Here is a 22,318-nt window from a genome sequence, read left to right as displayed (position 1 = left end):
TGGCTGTTATACCGGACCAGTGGCTGTTATACTGGCTGTTATACCGGACCAGTGGCTGTTATACTGGCTGTTATACCGGACCAGTGGCTGTTATACCGGACCAGTGGCTGTTATACTGGACCAGTGGCTGTTATACTGGACCAGTGGCTGTTATACTTGACCAGTGGCTGTTATACTGGCTGTTATACCGGACCAGTGGCTGTTATACTGGCTGTTATACCGGACCAGTGGCTGTTATACTGGCTGTTATACCGGACCAGTGGCTGTTATACCGGACCAGTGGCTGTTATACCGGACCAGTGGCTGTTATACTGGCTGTTATTCCGGACCAGTGGCTGTTATACTGGCTGTTATACCGGACCAGTGGCTGTTATACTGGACCAGTGGCTGTTATACTGGCTGTTATACCGGACCAGTGGCTATTATACCGGACCAGTGGCTGTTATACTGGCTGTTATTCCGGACCAGTGGCTGTTATACTGGCTGTTATACCGGACCAGTGGCTGTTATACTGGACCAGTGGCTGTTATACTGGCTGTTATACTGGACCAGTGGCTGTTATACCGGACCACTGGCTGTTATACTGGACCAGTGGCTGTTATACCGGCTGTTATACTGGACCAGTGGCTGTTATACTGGCTGTTATACCGGACCAGTGGCTGTTATACTGGATGTTATACTGAACCAGTGGCTGTTATACTGGACCAGTGGCTGTTATACTGGCTGTTATACATGAGCAGTGGCTGTTATACTGGACCAGTGGCTGTTATACTGGACCAGTGGCTGTTATACTGGCTGTTATACCGGACCAGTGGCTGTTATACCGGACCAGTGGCTGTTATACTGGCTGTTATACCGGACCAGTGGCTGTTATACTGGCTGTTATACCGGACCAGTGGCTGTTATACTGGCTGTTATACCGGACCAGTGGCTGTTATACTGGACCAGTGGCTGTTATACTGGCTGTTATACCGGACCAGTGGCTGTTATACTGGCTGTTATACTGGACCAGTGGCTGTTATACTGGCTGTTATACTGGACCAGTGGCTGTTATACTGGCTGTTATACCGGACCAGTGGCTGTTATACTGGACCAGTGGCTGTTATACTGGCTGTTATACTGGACCAGTGGCTGTTATACCGGACCAGTGGCTGTTATACTGGCTGTTATACCGGACCAGTGGCTGTTATACCGGACCAATGGCTGTTATACTGGCTGTTATACTGGACCAGTGGCTGTTATACTGGACCAGTGGCTGTTATACCGGACCAGTGGCTGTTATACTGGCTGTTATACTGGACCAGTGGCTGTTATACCGGACCAATGGCTGTTATACTGGCTGTTATACTGGACCAGTGGCTGTTATACTGGCTGTTATACCGGACCAGTGGCTGTTATACCGGACCAGTGGCTGTTATACTGGATCAACGGTTTATATCAAGATACATGGTTTATACTAATGGTTTATAATAACCGATCAACGGCTTATAAGATAAATGATAACGGACCTACGGTTTATAACAACGGTCCAACGGTTTATAATAATGGACGAACGGATTATTTTAACGGACCAACGGTTTATATTAATGAGCGAAGGATTAAGTAAAATGAGAGGTGGACGTTCCCCCATGAAGTCACGGGGGGAACCTCCACCCACCTATTTAAATGGTATTATATATATATATATATATATATATATATATATATATATATATATATGAAGTACATCAGTACATCAGTGTATATAGGTGAGTGAAGGTTCCCGCCTTCACCCACCTATATACACTGATGTACTTCATGGGGGAGCCTTCACCCACCTATATACACTGATGTACTTCATGGGGGAGCCTTCACCCACCTATATACACTGATGTACTTCATGGGGGAGCCTTCACCCACCTATATACACTGATGTACTTCATAGGGGAGCCTTCACCCACCTATATACACTGATGTACTTCATGGGGGAGCCTTCACCCACCTATATACACTGATGTACTTCATGGGGGAGCCTTCACCCACCTATATACACTGATGTACTTCATGGGGGAGCCTTCACCCACCTATATACACTGATGTACTTCATGGGGGAGCCTTCACCCACCTATATACACTGATGTACTTCATGGGGGAGCCTTCACCCACCTATATACACTGATGTACTTCATGGGGGAGGCTTCACCCACCTATATACACTGATGTACTTCATGGGGGAGCCTTCACCCACCTATATACACTGATGTACTTCATGGGGAGCCTTCACCCACCTATATACACTGATGTACTTCATGGGGGAGCCTTCACCCACCTATATACACTGATGTACTTCATGGGGAGCCTTCACCCACCTATATACACTGATGTACTTCATGGGGGAGCCTTCACCCACCTATATACACTGATGTACTTCATGGGGGAGCCTTCACCCACCTATATACACTGATGTACTTCATGGGGGAGGCTTCACCCACCTATATACACTGATGTACTTCATGGGGGAGCCTTCACCCACCTATATACACTGATGTACTTCATGGGGAGCCTTCACCCACCTATATACACTGATGTACTTCATGGGGGAGCCTTCACCCACCTATATACACTGATGTACTTCATGGGGGAGCCTTCACCCACCTATATACACTGATGTACTTCATGGGGGAGCCTTCACCCACCTATATACACTGATGTACTTCATGGCGAGCTTTCACCCACCTATATACACTGATGTACTTCATGGGGGAGCCTTCACCCACCTATACAACTGAGGTATATTATCCTCGCTAAAGAGAATTCCTCAAACACTTTAAAAGGTTCAGCGCTAAAGCTTGCACGCGGCCCACAGGGAGAAAGCTTCCTGGTAACGTGTTTACAAGCTGGGATGATAAAAAGGGAAGATCAGGTGTTCAGGCTGCACACCATCCATCACACCGGCTCCGGTAACTGTTATGTAAATGACGCCTCATTCTCAGGTGCTCCTAGTCTTCAGGCTTCACCGTGGAACAAGAGCTGAGCCTTGGTGAGCTTGTGTTGCTGGCAAACTTTGATATGGGATTGAAGAGGAGATACTGCTTCTGTTTTTACTTTGATGTGTCTTCGTAGAAGAGACACTGCTATTGTTTTTACTTTGATGTGTCTTTGTAGAAGAGACACTGCTATTGTTTTTACTTTGATGTGTCTTTGTAGAAGAGACACTGCTATTGTTTATACTTTGATGTGTCTTCGTAGAAGAGACACTGCTATTGTTTTTACTTTGATGTGTCTTTGTAGAAGAGACACTGCTATTGTTTTTACTTTGATGTGTCTTTGTAGAAGAGACACTGCTATTGTTTTTACTTTGATGTGACTTTGTAGAAGAGACACTGCTATTGTTTTTACTTTGATGTGTCTTTGTAGAAGAGACACTGCTATTGTTTTTACTTTGATGTGACTTTGTAGAAGAGACACTGCTATTGTTTTTACTTTGATGTGTCTTTGTAGAAGAGACACTGCTATTGTTTATACTTTGATGTGTCTTCGTAGAAGAGACACTGCTATTGTTTTTACTTTGATGTGTCTTTGTAGAAGAGACACTGCTATTGTTTTTACTTTGATGTGTCTTTGTAGAAGAGACACTGCTATTGTTTTTACTTTGATGTGACTTTGTAGAAGAGACACTGCTGTTGTTTTTACTTCATATTTTAAATTTCTATTAGGTTTATTGAAAGTATTCATGCACTGCATGACTGTATATTACTGCTAAGTCTTTTATCAGTACAAAGAGCAAGTTAGATTTTTAAAGGACAGAGAATGTTAAGATTTAGAATATTGGAAATGTAGGGAAAGGAAGGAACAGGAGTCTTCACTGGAGAAACAACATGAGTCTTCACTGGAGAAACAACAGGAGTCTTCACTGGAGAAACAACAGGAGTCTTCACTGGAGAAACAACAGGAGTCTTCACTGGAGAAACAGCAGGAGTCTTCACTGGACAAACAACAGGAGTCTTCACTGGAGAAACAGCAGGAGTCTTCACTGGAGAAACAGCAGGAGTCTTCACTGGAGAAACAACAGGAGTCTTCACTGGAGAAACAGCAGGAGTCTTCACTGGAGAAACAGCAGGAGTCTTCACTGTAGAAACAGCAGGAGTCTTCACTGGAGAAACAACAGGAGTCTTCACTGGAGAAGCAACAGGAGTCTTCACTGGAGAAACAGCAGGAGTCTTCACTGGAGAAACAGCAGGAGTCTTCACTGGAGAAACAACAGGAGTCTTCACTGGAGAAGCAACAGGAGTCTTCACTGGAGAAACAGCAGGAGTCTTCACTGTAGAAACAGCAGGAGTCTTCACTGTAGAAACAGCAGGAGTCTTCACTGGAGAAACAACAGGAGTCTTCACTGGAGAAACAACAGGAGTCTTCACTGGAGAAACAGCAGGAGTCTTCACTGTAGAAACAGCAGGAGTCTTCACTGGAGAAACAACAGGAGTCTTCACTGGAGAAGCAACAGGAGTCTTCACTGGAGAAACAGCAGGAGTCTTCACTGTAGAAACAGCAGGAGTCTTCACTGTAGAAACAGCAGGAGTCTTCACTGGAGAAACAACAGGAGTCTTCACTGGAGAAACAGCAGGAGTCTTCACTGTAGAAACAGCAGGAGTCTTCACTGGAGAAACAGCAGGAGTCTTCACTGGAGAAGCAACAGGAGTCTTCACTGGAGAAACAGCAGGAGTCTTCACTGTAGAAACAGCAGGAGTCTTCACTGGAGAAGCAACAGGAGTCTTCACTGGAGAAACAGCAGGAGTCTTCACTGTAGAAACAGCAGGAGTCTTCACTGGAGAAGCAACAGGAGTCTTCACTGGAGAAACAGCAGGAGTCTTCACTGTAGAAACAGCAGGAGTCTTCACTGGAGAAACAGCAGGAGTCTTCACTGGAGAAGCAACAGGAGTCTTCACTGGAGAAACAGCAGGAGTCTTCACTGGAGAAACAGCAGGAGTCTTCACTGGAGAAACAGCAGGAGTCTTCACTGGAGAAACAGCAGGAGTCTTCACTGGAGAAGCAACAGGAGTCTTCACTGGAGAAACAGCAGGAGTCTTCACTGGAGAAACAGCAGGAGTCTTCACTGTAGAAACAGCAGGAGTCTTCACTGGAGAAACAGCAGGAGTCTTCACTGGAGAAACAACAGGAGTCTTCACTGGAGAAACAGCAGGAGTCTTCACTGGAGAAACAGCAGGAGTCTTCACTGGAGAAACAGCAGGAGTCTTCACTGGAGAAACAGCAGGAGTCTTCACTGGAGAAACAGCAGGAGTCTTCACTGGAGAAACAGCAGGAGTCTTCACTGGAGAAACAGCAGGAGTCTTCACTGGAGAAACAACAGGAGTCTTCACTGGAAAACGAACAGGAGTCTTCACAGGAGAAAGTGAGTTTGGGAGAAAAAAAAAATATCAACTCCGCAACGTTTCTCTTCCTGAAGTGTTTTATCAGGTCATGGTTCCGTAAAACTCTACACAGAAGAGAAAAATAGATTCGCTCAAAGCTTGGTCTGCAACTTGCATTGTTTGTCTGCAACACGACGTTTCATCCAGTCACTCGAGCACTGGCATTAGTGTCAACACTGGGAGAAACAAATACAAAAGAGATCTCTTCCGATCCTCTGAAAACACAGTTTGATAATTGTGGTCAAAATTTCAGTCACTTACACAACAAAAATGTGGATTTTATTTTTGGGGGGTCAGGAAAACACTCACAGGAGAAAGTACAGATCCTCCCCGACTTAAGTCCGAGTTCACTTCCGACCGACTGGTCGGATCTCGAAATAGAGGGAAGTGGGAATTATGTTAGCCTGGCGTGTACATGTCGTATACCTGTACAGCAATTTCTGTAACAATTATATCTTTTTTATCAACCATATTTTTCAAAGGGGTGGAGGGGTAAGCCAGCGGAAGGCCTCTGTCAGTTGACCAAAGGCTCCAGCAGCGGGTCATCATATATGACTAAGACCCACGTCAGGAATCCCTTATCCTGATTCCTGACAAACTTTACCTAACCTACTTACTAATTGATAGTCCTTGTAGGAATCATCCATAGGCTTCACAAATAAGAATACTGTATAGAATATTTCTTAGGCTAGGCTTATCAATTTCAACATTGTCTTTTACCTTGCTAGTCTGGCGGACGTATGACCAAGGGTAATTTCTATATTTACGTACATATATTATTTTTGTAACTTATAGTGCATTTTTCTTGGTCGTATATGCGGATGGACGTAAGTCGCATTGGTCAGAATTCGAGGAAGATCTGTAATTTGCTGCTGTCTCTGTCTTGGGTACGGATACCTGTGGATAAAGATACTTAGGTACGGTTCAAGACATTTATTAGAGGAGACGTTTCGCCACCAGTGACTTCTTCAGTCCTAATACAGAGATAACTATGAAACTAGTGAAAGGAGTTGTTTCACAACTCCTGTCATAGTTATCTCTGTATTGGGACTGAGGAAGCCACTGGTAGCGAAACGTTACCTGTAATAAATGTCCTAAAATGTCTTTCGATATCACCATAACATTTCTCAGAGGTAGCGCAGTTCTGAGAAAGAGGCGCCCAATTCTCACACACCGCCCTATTAACGTGATCCAGCTTCAGGGGGAGGGAGAATGAGAGAGAGAGAAAAAAAGAGAGAGAGAGAGAGCTTTGACCCAGGCTTGGGCTTGCTTACCTATCATTAAGCGTGTACAGCAAACACTCACACAAAGAACAAACAAATAAATTCAACAATATCTATTCACAGAGGGAAAAAAAATTGCTGGACTTCGCATAGAGCAAATTTTTGATAAATGATTTTTAAATATAATGTGAAATAAGCATATTTAAATATGTTCATGGATGTCATCATAAATTCGAGAAAAAGGCACTTTTTAATTTATAATGATGTTTACTTATTTAAGTTATATAAATTGTTAGTTTGATAATATAAATCAATAGTCCGTTAATATAAATCGTTCGTCCGTTGTGATATATAGTTAGTGGGTTAGTGTAAGTTAATTGGGTAGTAGAAATAATTGGTTTGTTTTACTGTGAAAGTTAATGGGATCAAAAACTAGTCATAGAGATTTAGAAAAGGTTTAGGTGGGCAGATTACGGTTTATTATAGTCTCAGCTGGAGAGAATGTAAGTGGGAGGAGGAGTGTAGAAGAGTTGGAGGAAGAGGAGAAGAAGGAACAGCAGCAGGAAGAGGAAGAATAGGAGAATGAGCAGGTGGAAAAGGAGGATTAGGGGGGAAAGAAAGAAAGGAGAGCCAAAGGAAGTTAAAAGAGAACATTGTAAATGTTTGTACAAGAAAGAAAATCTTTATAAGTCAGTCTCTCTCTCTCTCTCTCTCTCTCTCTCTCTCTCTCTCTCTCTCTCTCTCTCTCTCTCTCTCTCTCTCTCTCACACACACACACACAAGATAGGCAAGACGAATTCTTTTCACCATTAGGTGCTGAGAGAGGAAGGCAGCACCTCAGGTGCTGGTGGACAAGAACTCTGCTGATGGCCTGATATATCGCCACACAAGCGGCGAGCAAGGGGCATACATCTGTCATTCTTGGTGCCAGTGATCGCTCCCAGCACCGTGAGCAGCGACCAAAACGACACCTAACACAGAGAGATACAAAAAAATATTTCCTGGTGTGCTGCATGCATGTGAATATCTTTTTGTCTGGTATAAATACAACATCCGTGTCGTCAGAGTGGAAGTCGTTATACGAGAGATCTGAAAAGAAATATATGAAGAAAATACGGGTGATTTTCCGTAATCAGAGCTCAATACTAAGTGTGTCCTTTCAACAACGGTAATGCCATTCTCATCATCTCACCCAGACGTATCGACCAAGCAGGTCTCAAAGGCAGACTTAGCTCTGTTGAAGACCTGTATTCACTTTACGCTGGAGAACGTGAGGACCAGCTTCCTTTACAAGACACTACTTACAAAGGATTGCTACAAACCTGCTTTTAATGTTGTTTATGGAGGACAACAAACTTGCTTTCAAAAGTGTATAGAAAATTTATATATAAAACTTGACTGTTAGACTGTACTTTATACGATGCGCTGTAGAGTACACAAATAACCCGCACATACGAAAGAGAAGCTTAGTCCGACTTGGACCATTTACAAGTCACACTGTATATGGCCCAAGTCGGACCGATACGTTGCTATAAACTTCTCTAATCTATGTGCGGGTTATTTGTGTATTGTTCCAGCCACGGTATTGTGCCTTTTTCTTTTCGACGTGCAGTTTCCGGTGTTAATGATCTCTGGTAGTCGAAGCATGAAAGGAATAAGCCCGTATGGGTGATTCAGGAGTGGCGTAGCCTCCATGCTTAGTCCGCTGCTTGCGGGACAGACACCAAGCAGGCAAAATCAGTCCTAATACGTGAATGTTGTTGCCCTGACACGTGTGGCCAAATATTGGTATTAACTGAGGCTTGAAGATCTCTTAATATTATTTTTTAAGATAATTAAAAATTATTAAGGTTTTTTTTTAACGGATTAAAATTCCTTAGATTTATTATATATCGTCAGTAAAAAAACTCTCGTAAAATAATAAAAACGAAGCTTGAAGCAAGACGTATTGTACCCTGGATAGGAAAGACGTATTGTACCCAGGATAGGAAAGACGTATTGTACCCTGGATAGGAAAGACGTATTGTACCCAGGACAGGAAAGACGTATTGTACCCAGGATAGGAAAGACGTATTGTACCCTGGATAGGAAAGACGTATTGTACCCTGGACAGGAAAGACGTATTGTACCCTGGATAGGAAAGACGTATTGTACCCTGGATAGGAAAGACGTATTGTACCCTGGACAGGAAAGACGTATTGTACCCAGGACAGGAAAGACGTATTGTACCCAGGACAGGAAAGACGTATTGTACCTTGGACAGGAAAGACATTGTACCCTGGACAGGAAAGACGTATTGTACCCAGGACAGGAAAGACGTATTGTACCTTGGACAGGAAAGACGTATTGTACCTTGGACAGGAAAGACACATTGTACCCTGGACAGGAAAGACGTATTGTACCCAGGACAGGAAAGACGTATTGTACCTTGGACAGGAAAGACATATTGTACCCTGGACAGGAAAGACGTATTGTACCTTGGACAGGAAAGACGTATTGTACCTTGGACAGGAAAGACGTATTGTACCTTGGACAGGAAAGACATATTGTACCCTGGACAGGACAGACGTATTGCACCCAGGACAGGAAAGACATATTGTACCTTGGACAGGAAAGACGTATTGTACCCTGGACAGGAAAGACGTATTGTACCTCGGACAGGAAAGACGTATTGTACCTTGGACAGGAAAGACGTATTGTACCCTGGACAGGAAAGACGTATTGTACCCAGGACAGGAAAGACGTATTGTACCTTGGACAGGAAAGACGTATTGTACCCTGGACAGGAAAGACGTATTGTACCTCGGACAGGAAAGACGTATTGTACCTTGGACAGGAAAGACGTATTGTACCCTGGACAGGACAGACGTATTGTACCCAGGACAGGAAAGACATATTGTACCTTGGACAGGAAAGACGTATTGTACCCTGGACAGGAAAGACGTATTGTACCTTGGACAGGAGAGACGTATTGTACCCTGGACAGGAAAGACGTATTCTCCCCTAGACAGGACAGACGTATTGTACCCAGGACAGGAAAGACGTATTGTACCCTGGACAGGAAAGACGTATTGTACCCTGGATAGGAAAGAAGTATTGTACCCTGGACAGGACAGACGTATTGTACCCTGGACAGGAAAGACGTATTGTACCCTGGACAGGACAGACGTATTGTACCCTGGACAGGAAAGACGTATTGTACCCTGGACAGGAAAGACGTATTGCACCCTGGACAGGAAAGACGTATTGTACCCTGGACAGGAAAGACGTATTGTACCCTGGACAGGACAGACGTATTGTACCCTGGACAGGAAAGACGTATTGTACCCTGGACAGGAAAGACGTATTGTACCCTGGACAGGAAAGACGTATTGTACCCTGGACAGGACAGACGTATTGTACCCTGGAGAGGAAAGACGTATTGTACCCTGGACAGGACAGACGTATTGTACCCTGGACAGGAAAGACGTATTGCACCCTGGACAGGAAAGACGTATTGTACCCTGGACAGGAAAGACGTATTGTACCCTGGACAGGACAGACGTATTGTACCCTGGACAGGAAAGACGTATTGTACCCTGGACAGGAAAGACGTATTGCACCCTGGACAGGAAAGACGTATTCTACCTTGGACAGGAAAGACGTATTCTACCTTGGATAGGAAAGACGTATTGTACCTTGGACAGGAAAGACGTATTGTACCCTGGACAGGAAAGACGTATTGCACCCTGGACAGGAAAGACGTATTGTACCCTGGACAGGAAAGACGTATTGCACCCTGGACAGGAAAGACGTATTGTACCCAGGACAGGAAAGACGTATTGTACCTTGGACAGGAAAGACGTATTCTACCTTGGACAGGAAAGACGTATTCTACCTTGGATAGGAAAGACGTATTGTACCTTGGACAGGAAAGACGTATTGTACCCTGGACAGGAAAGACGTATTGCACCCTGGACAGGAAAGACGTATTGTACCCTGGACAGGAAAGACGTATTGCACCCTGGACAGGAAAGACGTATTGTACCCAGGACAGGAAAGACGTATTGTACCTTGGACAGGAAAGACGTATTGTACCCTGGACAGGAAAGACGTATTGTACCTCGGACAGGAAAGACGTATTGTACCTTGGACAGGAAAGACGTATTGTACCTTGGACAGGAAAGACATATTGTACCCTGGACAGGAAAGACGTATTGTACCCTGGACAGGAAAGACGTATTGTACCTTGGACAGGAAAGACGTATTGTACCCTGGACAGGAAAGACGTATTGTACCTTGGACAGGAAAGACGTATTGCACCCTGGACAGGAAAGACGTATTGTACCCAGGACAGGAAAGACGTATTGTACCTTGGACAGGAAAGACGTATTGTACCCTGGACAGGAAAGACGTATTGTACCTTGGACAGGAAAGACGTATTGTACCTTGGACAGGAAAGACGTATTGTACCCTGGACAGGAAAGACGTATTGTACCTTGGACAGGAAAGACGTATTGTACCTTGGACAGGAAAGACGTATTGTACCCTGGATAGGAAAGACGTATTGTACCTTGGACAGGAAAGACGTATTGTACCTTGGACAGGAAAGACGTATTGTACCTTGGACAGGAAAGACGTATTGTACCCTGGATAGGAAAGACGTATTGTACCCTGGACAGGAAAGACGTATTGTACCTTGGACAGGAAAGACGTATTGTACCTTGGACAGGAAAGACGTATTGTAGCCTTCCTTGGACAGGAAAGACGTATTGTACCCTGGACAGGAAAGACGTATTGTAGCCTTCCTTGGACAGGAAAGACGTATTGTACCTTGGACAGGAAAGACGTATTGTACCCTGGATAGGAAAGACGTATTGTACCTTGGACAGGAAAGACGTATTGTACCCTGGACATGAAAGAAGTACTGTACCTTGGACAGGAAAGACGTATTGTACCTTGGACAGGAAAGACGTATTGTAGCCTTCCTTGGACAGGAAAGACGTATTGTACCCTGGACAGGAAAGACGTATTGTAGCCTTCCTTGGACAGGAAAGACGTATTGTACCTTGGACAGGAAAGACGTATTGTACCCTGGATAGGAAAGACGTATTGTACCTTGGACAGGAAAGACGTATTGTACCCTGGACATGAAAGAAGTACTGTACCTTGGACAGGAAAGACGTATTGTACCTTGGACAGGAAAGACGTATTGTAGCCTTCCTTGGACAGGAAAGACGTATTGTACCCTGGACAGGAAAGACGTATTGTAGCCTTCCTTGGACAGGAAAGACGTATTGTACCCCGGACAGGAAAGACGTATTGTAGCCTTCCTTGGACAGGAAAGACGTATTGTACCCTGGACAGGAAAGACGTATTGTAGCCTTCCTTGGACAGGAAAGACGTATTGTACCCCGGACAGGAAAGACGTATTGTAGCCTTCCTTGGACAGGAAAGACGTATTGTAGCCTTCCTTGGACAGGAAAGACATATTGTAGCCTTCCTTGGACAGGAAAGACGTATTGTACCTTGGACAGGAAAGACGTATTGTACCTTGGACAGGAAAGACGTATTGTACCCCGGACAGGAAAGACTGGCCAAAACATTACACACAACAGCCTTTCAGGTTCTGATATTGTTTACAAATCCACCAAATCCACTGGCGACCTGGAAGCTTCAGAACAGGACACATACGACATATCTGTGTCTCCGAAATTCCTTGTAGAGATTGCGAGCCTTCCAGAGACATTCAGACCTCAGTTTCAGTCTTCCCCGAGTTTGTGTGTGTGTGTGTGTGTGTGTGTGTGTGTACTCGCTAAGTTGAGTGTGCGGGGTTCGAGGCACTGCTCCTGGCCCCGTCTCTTGGGTTAGCTTGACTGACAACTGCGGGGCTCTGTTGTAGTTCTAAATCTGTGAATGACTGGAGCAGCACTGTTTGAGTGTTAGGTATGGCAGCATTGTGTGAGGGGCAGTGAAACACTGTGTGAGGGGCAGTGAAACACTGTGTGAGGGGCAGTGAAACACTGTGTGAGGGGCAGTGAAACACTGTGTGAGGGGCAGTGAAACACTGTGTGAGGGGCAGTGAAACACTGTGTGAGGGGCAGTGAAACACTGTGTGAGGGGCAGTGAAACACTGTGTGAGGGGCAGTGAAACACTGTGTGAGGGGCAGTGAAACACTGTGTGAGGGGCAGTGAAACACTGTGTGAGGGGCAGTGAAACACTGTGTGAGGGGCAGTGAAACACTGTGTGAGGGGCAGTGAAACACTGTGTGAGGGGCAGTGAAACACTGTGTGAGGGGCAGTGAAACACTGTGTGAGGGGCAGTGAAACACTGTGTGAGGGGCAGTGAAACACTGTGTGAGGGGCAGTGAAACACTGTGTGAGGGGCAGTGAAACACTGTGTGAGGGGCAGTGAAACACTGTGTGAGGGGCAGTGAAACACTGTGTGAGGGGCAGTGAAACACTGTGTGAGGGGCAGTGAAACACTGTGTGAGGGGCAGTGAAACACTGTGTGAGGGGCAGTGAAACACTGTGTGAGGGGCAGTGAAACACTGTGTGAGGGGCAGTGAAACACTGTGTGAGGGGCAGTGAAACACTGTGTGAGGGGCAGTGAAACACTGTGTGAGGGGCAGTGAAACACTGTGTGAGGGGCAGTGAAACACTGTGTGAGGGGCAGTGAAACACTGTGTGAGGGGCAGTGAAACACTGTGTGAGGGGCAGTGAAACACTGTGTGAGGGGCAGTGAAACACTGTGTGAGGGGCAGTGAAACACTGTGTGAGGGGCAGTGAAACACTGTGTGAGGGGCAGTGAAACACTGTGTGAGGGGCAGTGAAACACTGTGTGAGGGGCAGTGAAACACTGTGTGAGGGGCAGTGAAACACTGTGTGAGGGGCAGTGAAACACTGTGTGAGGGGCAGTGAAACACTGTGTGAGGGGCAGTGAAACACTGTGTGAGGGGCAGTGAAACACTGTGTGAGGGGCAGTGAAACACTGTGTGAGGGGCAGTGAAACACTGTGTGAGGGGCAGTGAAACACTGTGTGAGGGGCAGTGAAACACTGTGTGAGGGGCAGTGAAACACTGTGTGAGGGGCAGTGAAACACTGTGTGAGGGGCAGTGAAACACTGTGTGAGGGGCAGTGAAACACTGTGTGAGGGGCAGTGAAACACTGTGTGAGGGGCAGTGAAACACTGTGTGAGGGGCAGTGAAACACTGTGTGAGGGGCAGTGAAACACTGTGTGAGGGGCAGTGAAACACTGTGTGAGGGGCAGTGAAACACTGTGTGAGGGGCAGTGAAACACTGTGTGAGGGGCAGTGAAACACTGTGTGAGGGGCAGTGAAACACTGTGTGAGGGGCAGTGAAACACTGTGTGAGAGGGGTGGACATACTGTACATGAATTACCACACTGTTAATCGAAGCTGCTGCTCCTAGATAAATAGTGACAGTAGGTGACTAACACCCATGTACATAATTACTGCTAGGTAAACACAAACGACCAGGTACCTACTTACTTTTAGGTGAACACTAACAACCAGGTACCTTCTTACTATGTGAACGTTAACCAGGTACCTACTTACTATTAGGTGAACACTAACAACCAGGTACCTACTTACTATTAGGTGAACGTTAACCAAGTACCTACTTACTACCTTATCACTGTTTACAATTTTTCATATGCAGATTTTAGCAAAAATTTTGAAATATGTCAAAAAATACTTGAAAAGCAACTTTTCGACCAGTGAACTTCACTTTCTGAATCACTTGATACTTAAACACTGTTTCCCTCTCTATGACTCATCTGTATCATGTTGTTCATGGTTCACTTCTCTTGAACATCCTGCCTCTGTGCTCCGTTGTTCATGGTTCACTTCTCTTGAACATCCTGCCTCTGTGCTCCGTTGTTCATGGTTCTCTTCTCTTGAACATCCTGCCTCTGTGCTCCGTTGTTCATGGTTCTCTTCTCTTGAACATCCTGCCTCTGTGCTCCGTTGTTCATGGTTCTCTTCTGTTGAACATCCTGCCTCTGTGCTCCGTTGTTCATGGTTCTCTTCTCTTGAACATCCTGCCTCTGTGCTCCGTTGTTCATGGTTCTCTTCTCTTGAACATCCTGCCTCTGTGCTCCGTTGTTCATGGTTCTCTTCTCTTGAACATCCTGCCTCTGTGCTCCGTTGTTCATGGTTCACTTCTCTTGAACATCCTGCCTCTGTGCTCCGTTGTTCATGGTTCTCTTCTCTTGAACATCCTGCCTCTGTGCTCCGTTGTTCATGGTTCTCTTCTCTTGAACATCCTGCCTCTGTGCTCCGTTGTTCATGGTTCACTTCTCTTGAACATCCTGCCTCTGTGCTCCGTTGTTCATGGTTCTCTTCTCTTGAACATCCTGCCTCTGTGCTCCGTTGTTCATGGTTCTCTTCTCTTGAACATCCTGCCTCTGTGCTCCGTTGTTCATGGTTCTCTTCTCTTGAACATCCTGCCTCTGTGCTCCGTTGTTCATGGTTCACTTCTCTTGAACATCCTGCCTCTGTGCTCCGTTGTTCATGGTTCTCTTCTCTTGAACATCCTGCCTCTGTGCTCCGTTGTTCATGGTTCTCTTCTCTTGAACATCCTGCCTCTGTGCTCCGTTGTTCATGGTTCACTTCTCTTGAACATTCTACCTCTGTGCTCCGTTGTTCATGGTTCTCTTCTCTTGAACATCCTGCCTCTGTGCTCCGTTGTTCATGGTTCACTTCTCTTGAACATCCTGCCTCTGTGCTCCGTTGTTCATGGTTCTCTTCTCTTGAACATCCTGCCTCTGTGCTCCGTTGTTCATGGTTCACTTCTCTTGAACATCCTGCCTCTGTGCTCCGTTGTTCATGGTTCTCTTCTCTTGAACATCCTGCCTCTGTGCTCCGTTGTTCATGGTTCACTTCTCTTGAACATTCTACCTCTGTGCTCCGTTGTTCATGGTTCTCTTCTCTTGAACATTCTACCTCTGTGCTCCGTTGTTCATGGTTCACTTCTCTTGAACATCCTGCCTCTGTGCTCCGTTGTTCATGGTTCTCTTCTCTTGAACATCCTGCCTCTGTGCTCCGTTGTTCATGGTTCACTTCTCTTGAACATCCTGCCTCTGTGCTCCGTTGTTCATGGTTCACTTCTCTTGAACATTCTACCTCTGTGCTCCGTTGTTCATGGTTCACTTCTCTTGAACATCCTGCCTCTGTGCTCCGTTGTTCATGGTTCACTTCTCTTGAACATCCTGCCTCTGTGCTCCGTTGTTCATGGTTCACTTCTCTTGAACATTCTTCCTCGGTGTCTTTGGTTTTACATTTTCATCAACATGTTTCTTGATTCTCCCATTTTGCTTCAGTCGGCGTCGGATTAAGTTCTCCCAGTCTGGATGTGACAGTTCTCACAGTCTCTGGATGTGACAGTTCTCACAGTCTCTGGATGTGACAGTTCTCACGGTCTCTGGATGTGACAGTTCTCACAGTCTCTGGATGTGACAGTTCTCACAGTCTCTGGATGTGACAGTTCTCACAGTCTCTGGATGTGACAGTTCTCACAGTCTCTGGATGTGACAGTTCTCACAGTCTCTGGATGTGACAGTTCTCACAGTCTTTGGATGTGACAGTTCTCACGGTCTCTGGATGTGACAGTTCTCACAGTCTCTGGATGTGACAGTTCTCACAGTCTCTGGATGTGACAGTTCTCACAGTCTCTGGATGTGACAGTTCTCACAGTCTCTGGATGTGACAGTTCTCACAGTCTCTGGATGTGACAGTTCTCACAGTCTCTGGATGTGACAGTTCTCACAGTCTCTGGATGTGACATTTCTCACGGTCTCTGGATGTGACAGTTCTCACAGTCTCTGGATGTGACAGTTCTCACAGTCTCTGGATGTGACAGTTCTCACAGTCTCTGGATGTGACAGTTCTCACGGTCTCTGGATGTGACAGTTCTCACAGTCTCTGGATGTGACAGTTCTCACAGTCTCTGGATGTGACAGTTCTCACAGTCTCTGGATGTGACAGTTCTCACGGTCTCTGGATGTGACAGTTCTCACAGTCTCTGGATGTGACAGTTCTCACGGTCTCTGGATGTGACAGTTGTCACAGTCTCTGGATGTGACAGTTCTCACAGTCTCTGGATGTGACAGTTCTCACAGTCTCTGGATGTGACAATTCTCACGGTCTCTGGATGTGACAGTTCTCACAGTCTCTGGATGTGACAGTTCTCACAGTCTCTGGATGTGACAGTTCTCACGGTCTCTGGATGTGACAGTTCTCAGTCTCTGGATGTGACAGTTCTCCTAATCTCTGGATGTGACAGTTCTCACAGTCTCTGGATGTGACAGTTCTCACAGCCTCACTGGATATGACAGTTCTCATAGCCTCTCTGGATATGACAGTTCTCACAGCCTCTCTGGATATGACAGTTCTCATAGTCTCTGGATGTGACAGTTTTCACAGTCTCTGGATATGACAGTTCTCACAATCTCTCTGGATGTGATAGTTCTCCCAGCTCCAGCTCAAATCTTTTCGTAAACAGTTAAACCTTCTCCTGCCTTTGCACCTGCTTTATCGAGTATGTCCCTCAGGGGAGGTTCATTGATGCTGGTGATGGGCTGCTGAGTCAGTGAACTGGACGAGTCCTCCCATTCCTTGAATCAAAGGAATCGAACTTGATTGCCACCCATTCCCCAGGTGCTTTTTGGCCCGTGTATGTCATGAAATTTTAATGATAATTTATGAGGTGTAATAATTTGAGTTTACTGGAGATGTAACTTCCAGCTCTTGGTCCCGGCGCTTAACTTTCGGCTGATTGACGGGAATGAGTCGTGTGATATGTTGTGTGTGTGTGTGTGTGTACTCACCTAGTTGTACTCACCTAGTTGAGGTTGCGGGGGTCGAGTCCGAGCTCCTGGCCCCGCCTCTTCACTGATCGCTACTAGGTCACTCTCCCTGAGCCGTGAGCTTTATCATACCTCTGCTTAAAGCTATGTATGGATCCTGCCTCCACTACATCGCTTCCCAAATTATTCCACTTACTGACTAATCTGTGGCTGTGTGTGTGTGTGTGTGTGTGTGTGTCTTCTGACCTATTTGTACTCACCTATTTGTGGTTGTAGGGGTCGATTCACAGCTCCTGGCCCCGCCTCTTCACTAATCGCTACTAGGTCCAATCTCTCTCCCTGCTTCAAGAACTTTATCGTAAATCTTCTTAAAGCTATGTATGGATCTTGTTTAGATGTGTATGTGTGTGTGTGTGTGTGAGAGAGAGAGAGAGAGAGAGAGAGAGAGAGAGATACAGAGAGAGATACAGAGAGAGAGCTATCTCCAGTGTTACATGTCTGGCTACACACACATACACCAGCGTTCACGGAGAAACACGAGTCAGATGTCGTGCCAATTTGCATACATTAACTCACAACATTAAAACTTCCCAAAGTTTACATTTTCTTCCACAAAATTACACTCATAAAACAACATGAAAGTCGGCAGCTGGCACGAATGTAGGAAAAAAAAGTGTACTCCAAATTTAAGCAAAATATGTATCCTGTAGGTTGCATTGTGTACGACAAATGGAACAAGTATAGTGGAAGCAGTTTTCAACCTTGTTCCTGAGCACAGTTTGGACTTGACACTACCAGTTGTTAGAGGAACCTGGGTTATTTTACCTTCCTGAGGTGAGCTACGCGGCTTGACCTGGTTAACCTATATTAATAATGATAATAGTAATATTAATATAATAATTTTAAGAATAATAATTATATAATTATCGTGTCTTAGTTGTAGTATTATTAGTAGAAGTATAAATAGTAGTAGTAGTTTTGGTGATTGTAGTAGTAATTGATAAATTAGACACATGTGCAACACTTGGGTATCTTTATTGAGGAAACGTTTCGCCACACAGTGGATTTATCAGTCAATACAAAGGAGAACATTGAAGAACAGGAGGAGTTTGAGGTAATCAGTCCCTCAACCTTGAGTCGATGTGGTCAGTCCATCAATCTTGAAAAGAATACAGCATATGTGCGTAGACGTAGCTTATATACTGTAGGCAGGAGAGGTGCAGCAGTCGTAGGTGGTATCACATTTGTCCAATGTGGAAGTAGGTCGTGCCCAAGGGTTAGGCAAGCGAAGAATCTCCTATATTAAGATCGTTTCCTCAGTAAAGATACCCAAGTGTTGCACATGTGTCTAATTTATCAACTTGTCGGTTCTCTGAACCATTCATCTGCAGTAGTAATTGTTGTGGTAGTAAGAGTGGTAGATATAGTCCACATCTTCAAATCCACTTCCACTTTTCTTATTAAATGTCCATTTAATATGACAGTGTTATCTTTTTTCCGAAGTTAGTAAGGGACAAGGGATAGATCCTTCTATTCTACTAGCCATGTTTTACCTATCATGACAGAATAAAGAGATAGATGGACAGGAGGCCTGAACCGTGATGCCAGAATAAAGAGACAGATGGACAGGAGGCCTGAACCGTGACCCTGGTGGTAGCATCCTCCAGTCCATCTCTCCGCTTATTCATTTACAGTCCTTTTATTACGACTTAAACTGGGTTCATTATGACGGAGGAAGAGGTAGCCAGATGGTGATTGACTATTCTATCAGTAGTTAACATCAGTTCGGACAACAAAACCTTCTATGGTACGGTTTTATCTTGGACTCCCATGTAAAATAATAATAACAATAACAACAACACTGGTCAACGAAAGTTTTGTTTAATGTTTAAAAAAAACCTGTGTTTCTAATTAATTTTGCAACACTGAGTTCAAATCTGAACTTAGTTTTACTCCAGGTATAGTTTCTGTAAAGTGAACCCCCACCCTCCCCCAAGTTACCTCTCCACTATAGTGGTGTCTGCTGAGTGCTGCGCCATTTTATTGAAGATTATTTGTGATTTTCTTTGGTTTTAGCAGATTTATGAGATTCTTTTCTGACTAATTTCGGGAACGTTTTGCCAGCCAGTGGCTTCTGTGTAATGGACTGAAGAAGCCACTGGCTGGCGAAACGTTTCCGTAATAAAGATTACCAAAAGTTGCCCATGTGTCTTATTCGTGCTTCTTTTCCCCCTCCCTTCTTTTCTCTACATTCTCTCGTATCGTCTTCTCTCTATATCTTTACATCTTTGACCTGCCGTCTATGTCCTGTTCTTTGCCTCGTTCTCCGGTAAGGGAAAAAAATCACAATTACCAATTTTTCCATTCCTAAACCTCCACAACCTCTCCTCCCCTCCATGTTACTCCATACCATTACCACCCCATGCTTCACACACCTCCCCCACTCACCACCACTATCACCACCTCCCCCACCACCAATTTCAACACCCTCACTACATACCCTCTGCTATATAGGTGCCGATATACGTGAATATATTGGCCTGCTGTCACGGGGACTGGCATAGTTACTCCTTCCCCTCTCTTTCCTTCCCTCTCATTTTTTTTCTTTCTTTCTCTCTCTCTCTCTCTCTCTCGTTCCTCCCTTCTCTGTCACTTTTCTCCCGCCTCACTCCTTCCCCCTTCACTGAATCTCTCTCTCTCTCTCTCTCTCTCTCTCTCTCTCTCTCTCTCTCTCTCTCTCTCTCTCTCTCTCTCTCTCTCTCTCTCTCTAAATCCCTTCTTTCTTCTACTCAGTTCCTCTCCACACTTGCTACTTCTTAGGTCACACTACACACATGCATGTACAGACATAGATATTTACACACCCATCTGGGTTTTTTCTATTTTCGTAATAGTTCTTGTTTTTCTTTATTTCCTCTTATCTCTAATGGAAGTGGAAAAGAATTCTTCCTCCGTAAGCCATGTGTGTCGTAAGAGGCGAATAAAATGCCGGGAGCAGGTCGCTAGTAACCCCTTCTCCTGTATACATTACTAAATTTAAGAGAAAACTAGTTTTTCTTATATATATATATATATATATATATATATATATATATATATATATATATATATATATATATATATATATATATATATATATATATATATATCGTGCCGAATATGTAAAACTGGTCAATTAGCAAGAACTCATTTAAAATTAAGTCCTTTCTAAAATTTTCTCTTATACGTTTAAAGATATATTTTATTCATTAATGTTAATGTAAAAAAATTTAATTTTGCACCTAAAGGAACTTAGAAAACTTACCTAACCTTATAACAAGAACAATTTATTTTAGCCTAACCCAACTAAATATATTTTAAATTTGTTAACAATAATTTAATACTTAAGAAACACAGTGAAATATATTTTTTTCGTTAGGTTAAGAATGATTTTGGCGATTATTATTATTATAATCAAAAAGAAGCTCTAAGCCACAAGGACTATACAGCATGATTTTGGCGAAATTATTGCATACACAAATTTTCGCTTGTCCTATATGGCAAGATGAGCGTTGCTATTTAAGCCAAGATCGCAAGTTCTGCCTATTCGGCACCACATATATATATATATATATATATATATATATATATATATATATATATATATATATATATATATATATATATATATATATATATATATAATATATTGTAACCACGAACAAGTGGTGTTTAATCAGTAAGAACACTGCGGGTATTTGGAGGATCGAACCCATGTTTTTTTAGCCTGCCTCACGGCGAGCGAAAAGTACCTTGCCCCAGTATATCTGACCACTTTCAGGATTTCCAGAATTGTATCTTACCTTGATGGGTTCGAGTCCCAGGGAGGTGGTGAGGGAGCGGCGATGTTTGACACTACGTGAAGGTCGCACCTTCCCATCACGACCCGCACCGCACATCATCGTGGCTTTCGTTTACCCACGACCACAAGTGGGTAGGGTTAGGGTCGGTTGGGGGTTAGGTCGTGGACCGGGATGGATGGGGGGGAGGTTGGAGACTGGGTGAACCAGGAGTGAGTTGTGGGTAAGAGATCAACTCTCTCTCCTGCCTTACTGAGAGAGGAGAGGAAACACACAGAGCACAGACTGAAGGAAAGCAGAGGAAGATAGTGTTAAATTTGGAAAATATATAGAAGGATGGGAAGGAAGGATGAAGGAAGAGGAACCGGTTATTATAAAAAATCCTGATGTGCCCAGAAACCTGTAAGGAAGAAAAGAAAGACAAAAGTAAAATAATTGAAAAAGCGTACGTCAGAAGACAAGTACTCGCTTGATAGCGAATATTTTATATATCTGCTATAATATAAAGTTTATATGTGCTACACAAACACAGCTAATATAGAAAGGTACAGTATTATAAATATAGAAAGGTACAATTTTGAAAATTAGAAAGGTACAATATTTTGTACGGCTGGATCCATGTGAGGTTACCGCCGGTGTTATTGAAGACGCAACACATATTTGCAGATCAAAGTTTTATTAATACAACATTTAGCTCTTCGCGTCTCAAGTTGTGTTTCAACTGGTGTTTCAAGTCGGTCTAACTGGTATGGTTTTATTCAAACAATAAAGATTTATCCATTCTGTAAGCTTATCTCTGGCCTATCACAGTGCTTGAGGGTAAAACATTGTTCATATTCTGTCTGTAGCGACCTGATGGTGAGATCGACACCTCCCCGCGGCGAAGATGTATACACCGAGTGGTGTACTGGGTGTATATACCGAGTGGTGTACTGGGTGTATATACCGAGTGGTGTACTGGGTGTATATACCGAGTGGTGTACTGGGTGTATATACCGAGTGGTGTACTGGATGTATACACCGAGTGGTGTACTGGGTGT

General features: G+C 44.3%; 1 protein-coding gene across 1 annotated transcript in view; it reads right to left on the bottom strand.

Moving 5' to 3' along the window:
- LOC128697558 (transient-receptor-potential-like protein) overlaps positions 1 to 22,318 on the bottom strand; it is a 622,300-nt gene that overhangs the window by 378,214 nt on the left and 221,768 nt on the right. The window contains exon 4 of the mRNA XM_053789343.2: positions 21,282 to 21,678. Coding sequence (XP_053645318.1) covers positions 21,282 to 21,380 — 99 coding nt within the window. The 5' untranslated portion in view covers positions 21,381 to 21,678. The remainder of the gene's footprint in view (positions 1 to 21,281; positions 21,679 to 22,318) is intronic.

The sequence above is a fragment of the Cherax quadricarinatus genome, chromosome 44 (genome assembly GCF_038502225.1).
Source record: "Cherax quadricarinatus isolate ZL_2023a chromosome 44, ASM3850222v1, whole genome shotgun sequence".
In the NCBI taxonomy this organism is placed as follows: Eukaryota; Metazoa; Arthropoda; class Malacostraca; order Decapoda; family Parastacidae; genus Cherax; species Cherax quadricarinatus.
This window is presented reverse-complemented; position numbering and strand designations above follow the sequence as displayed.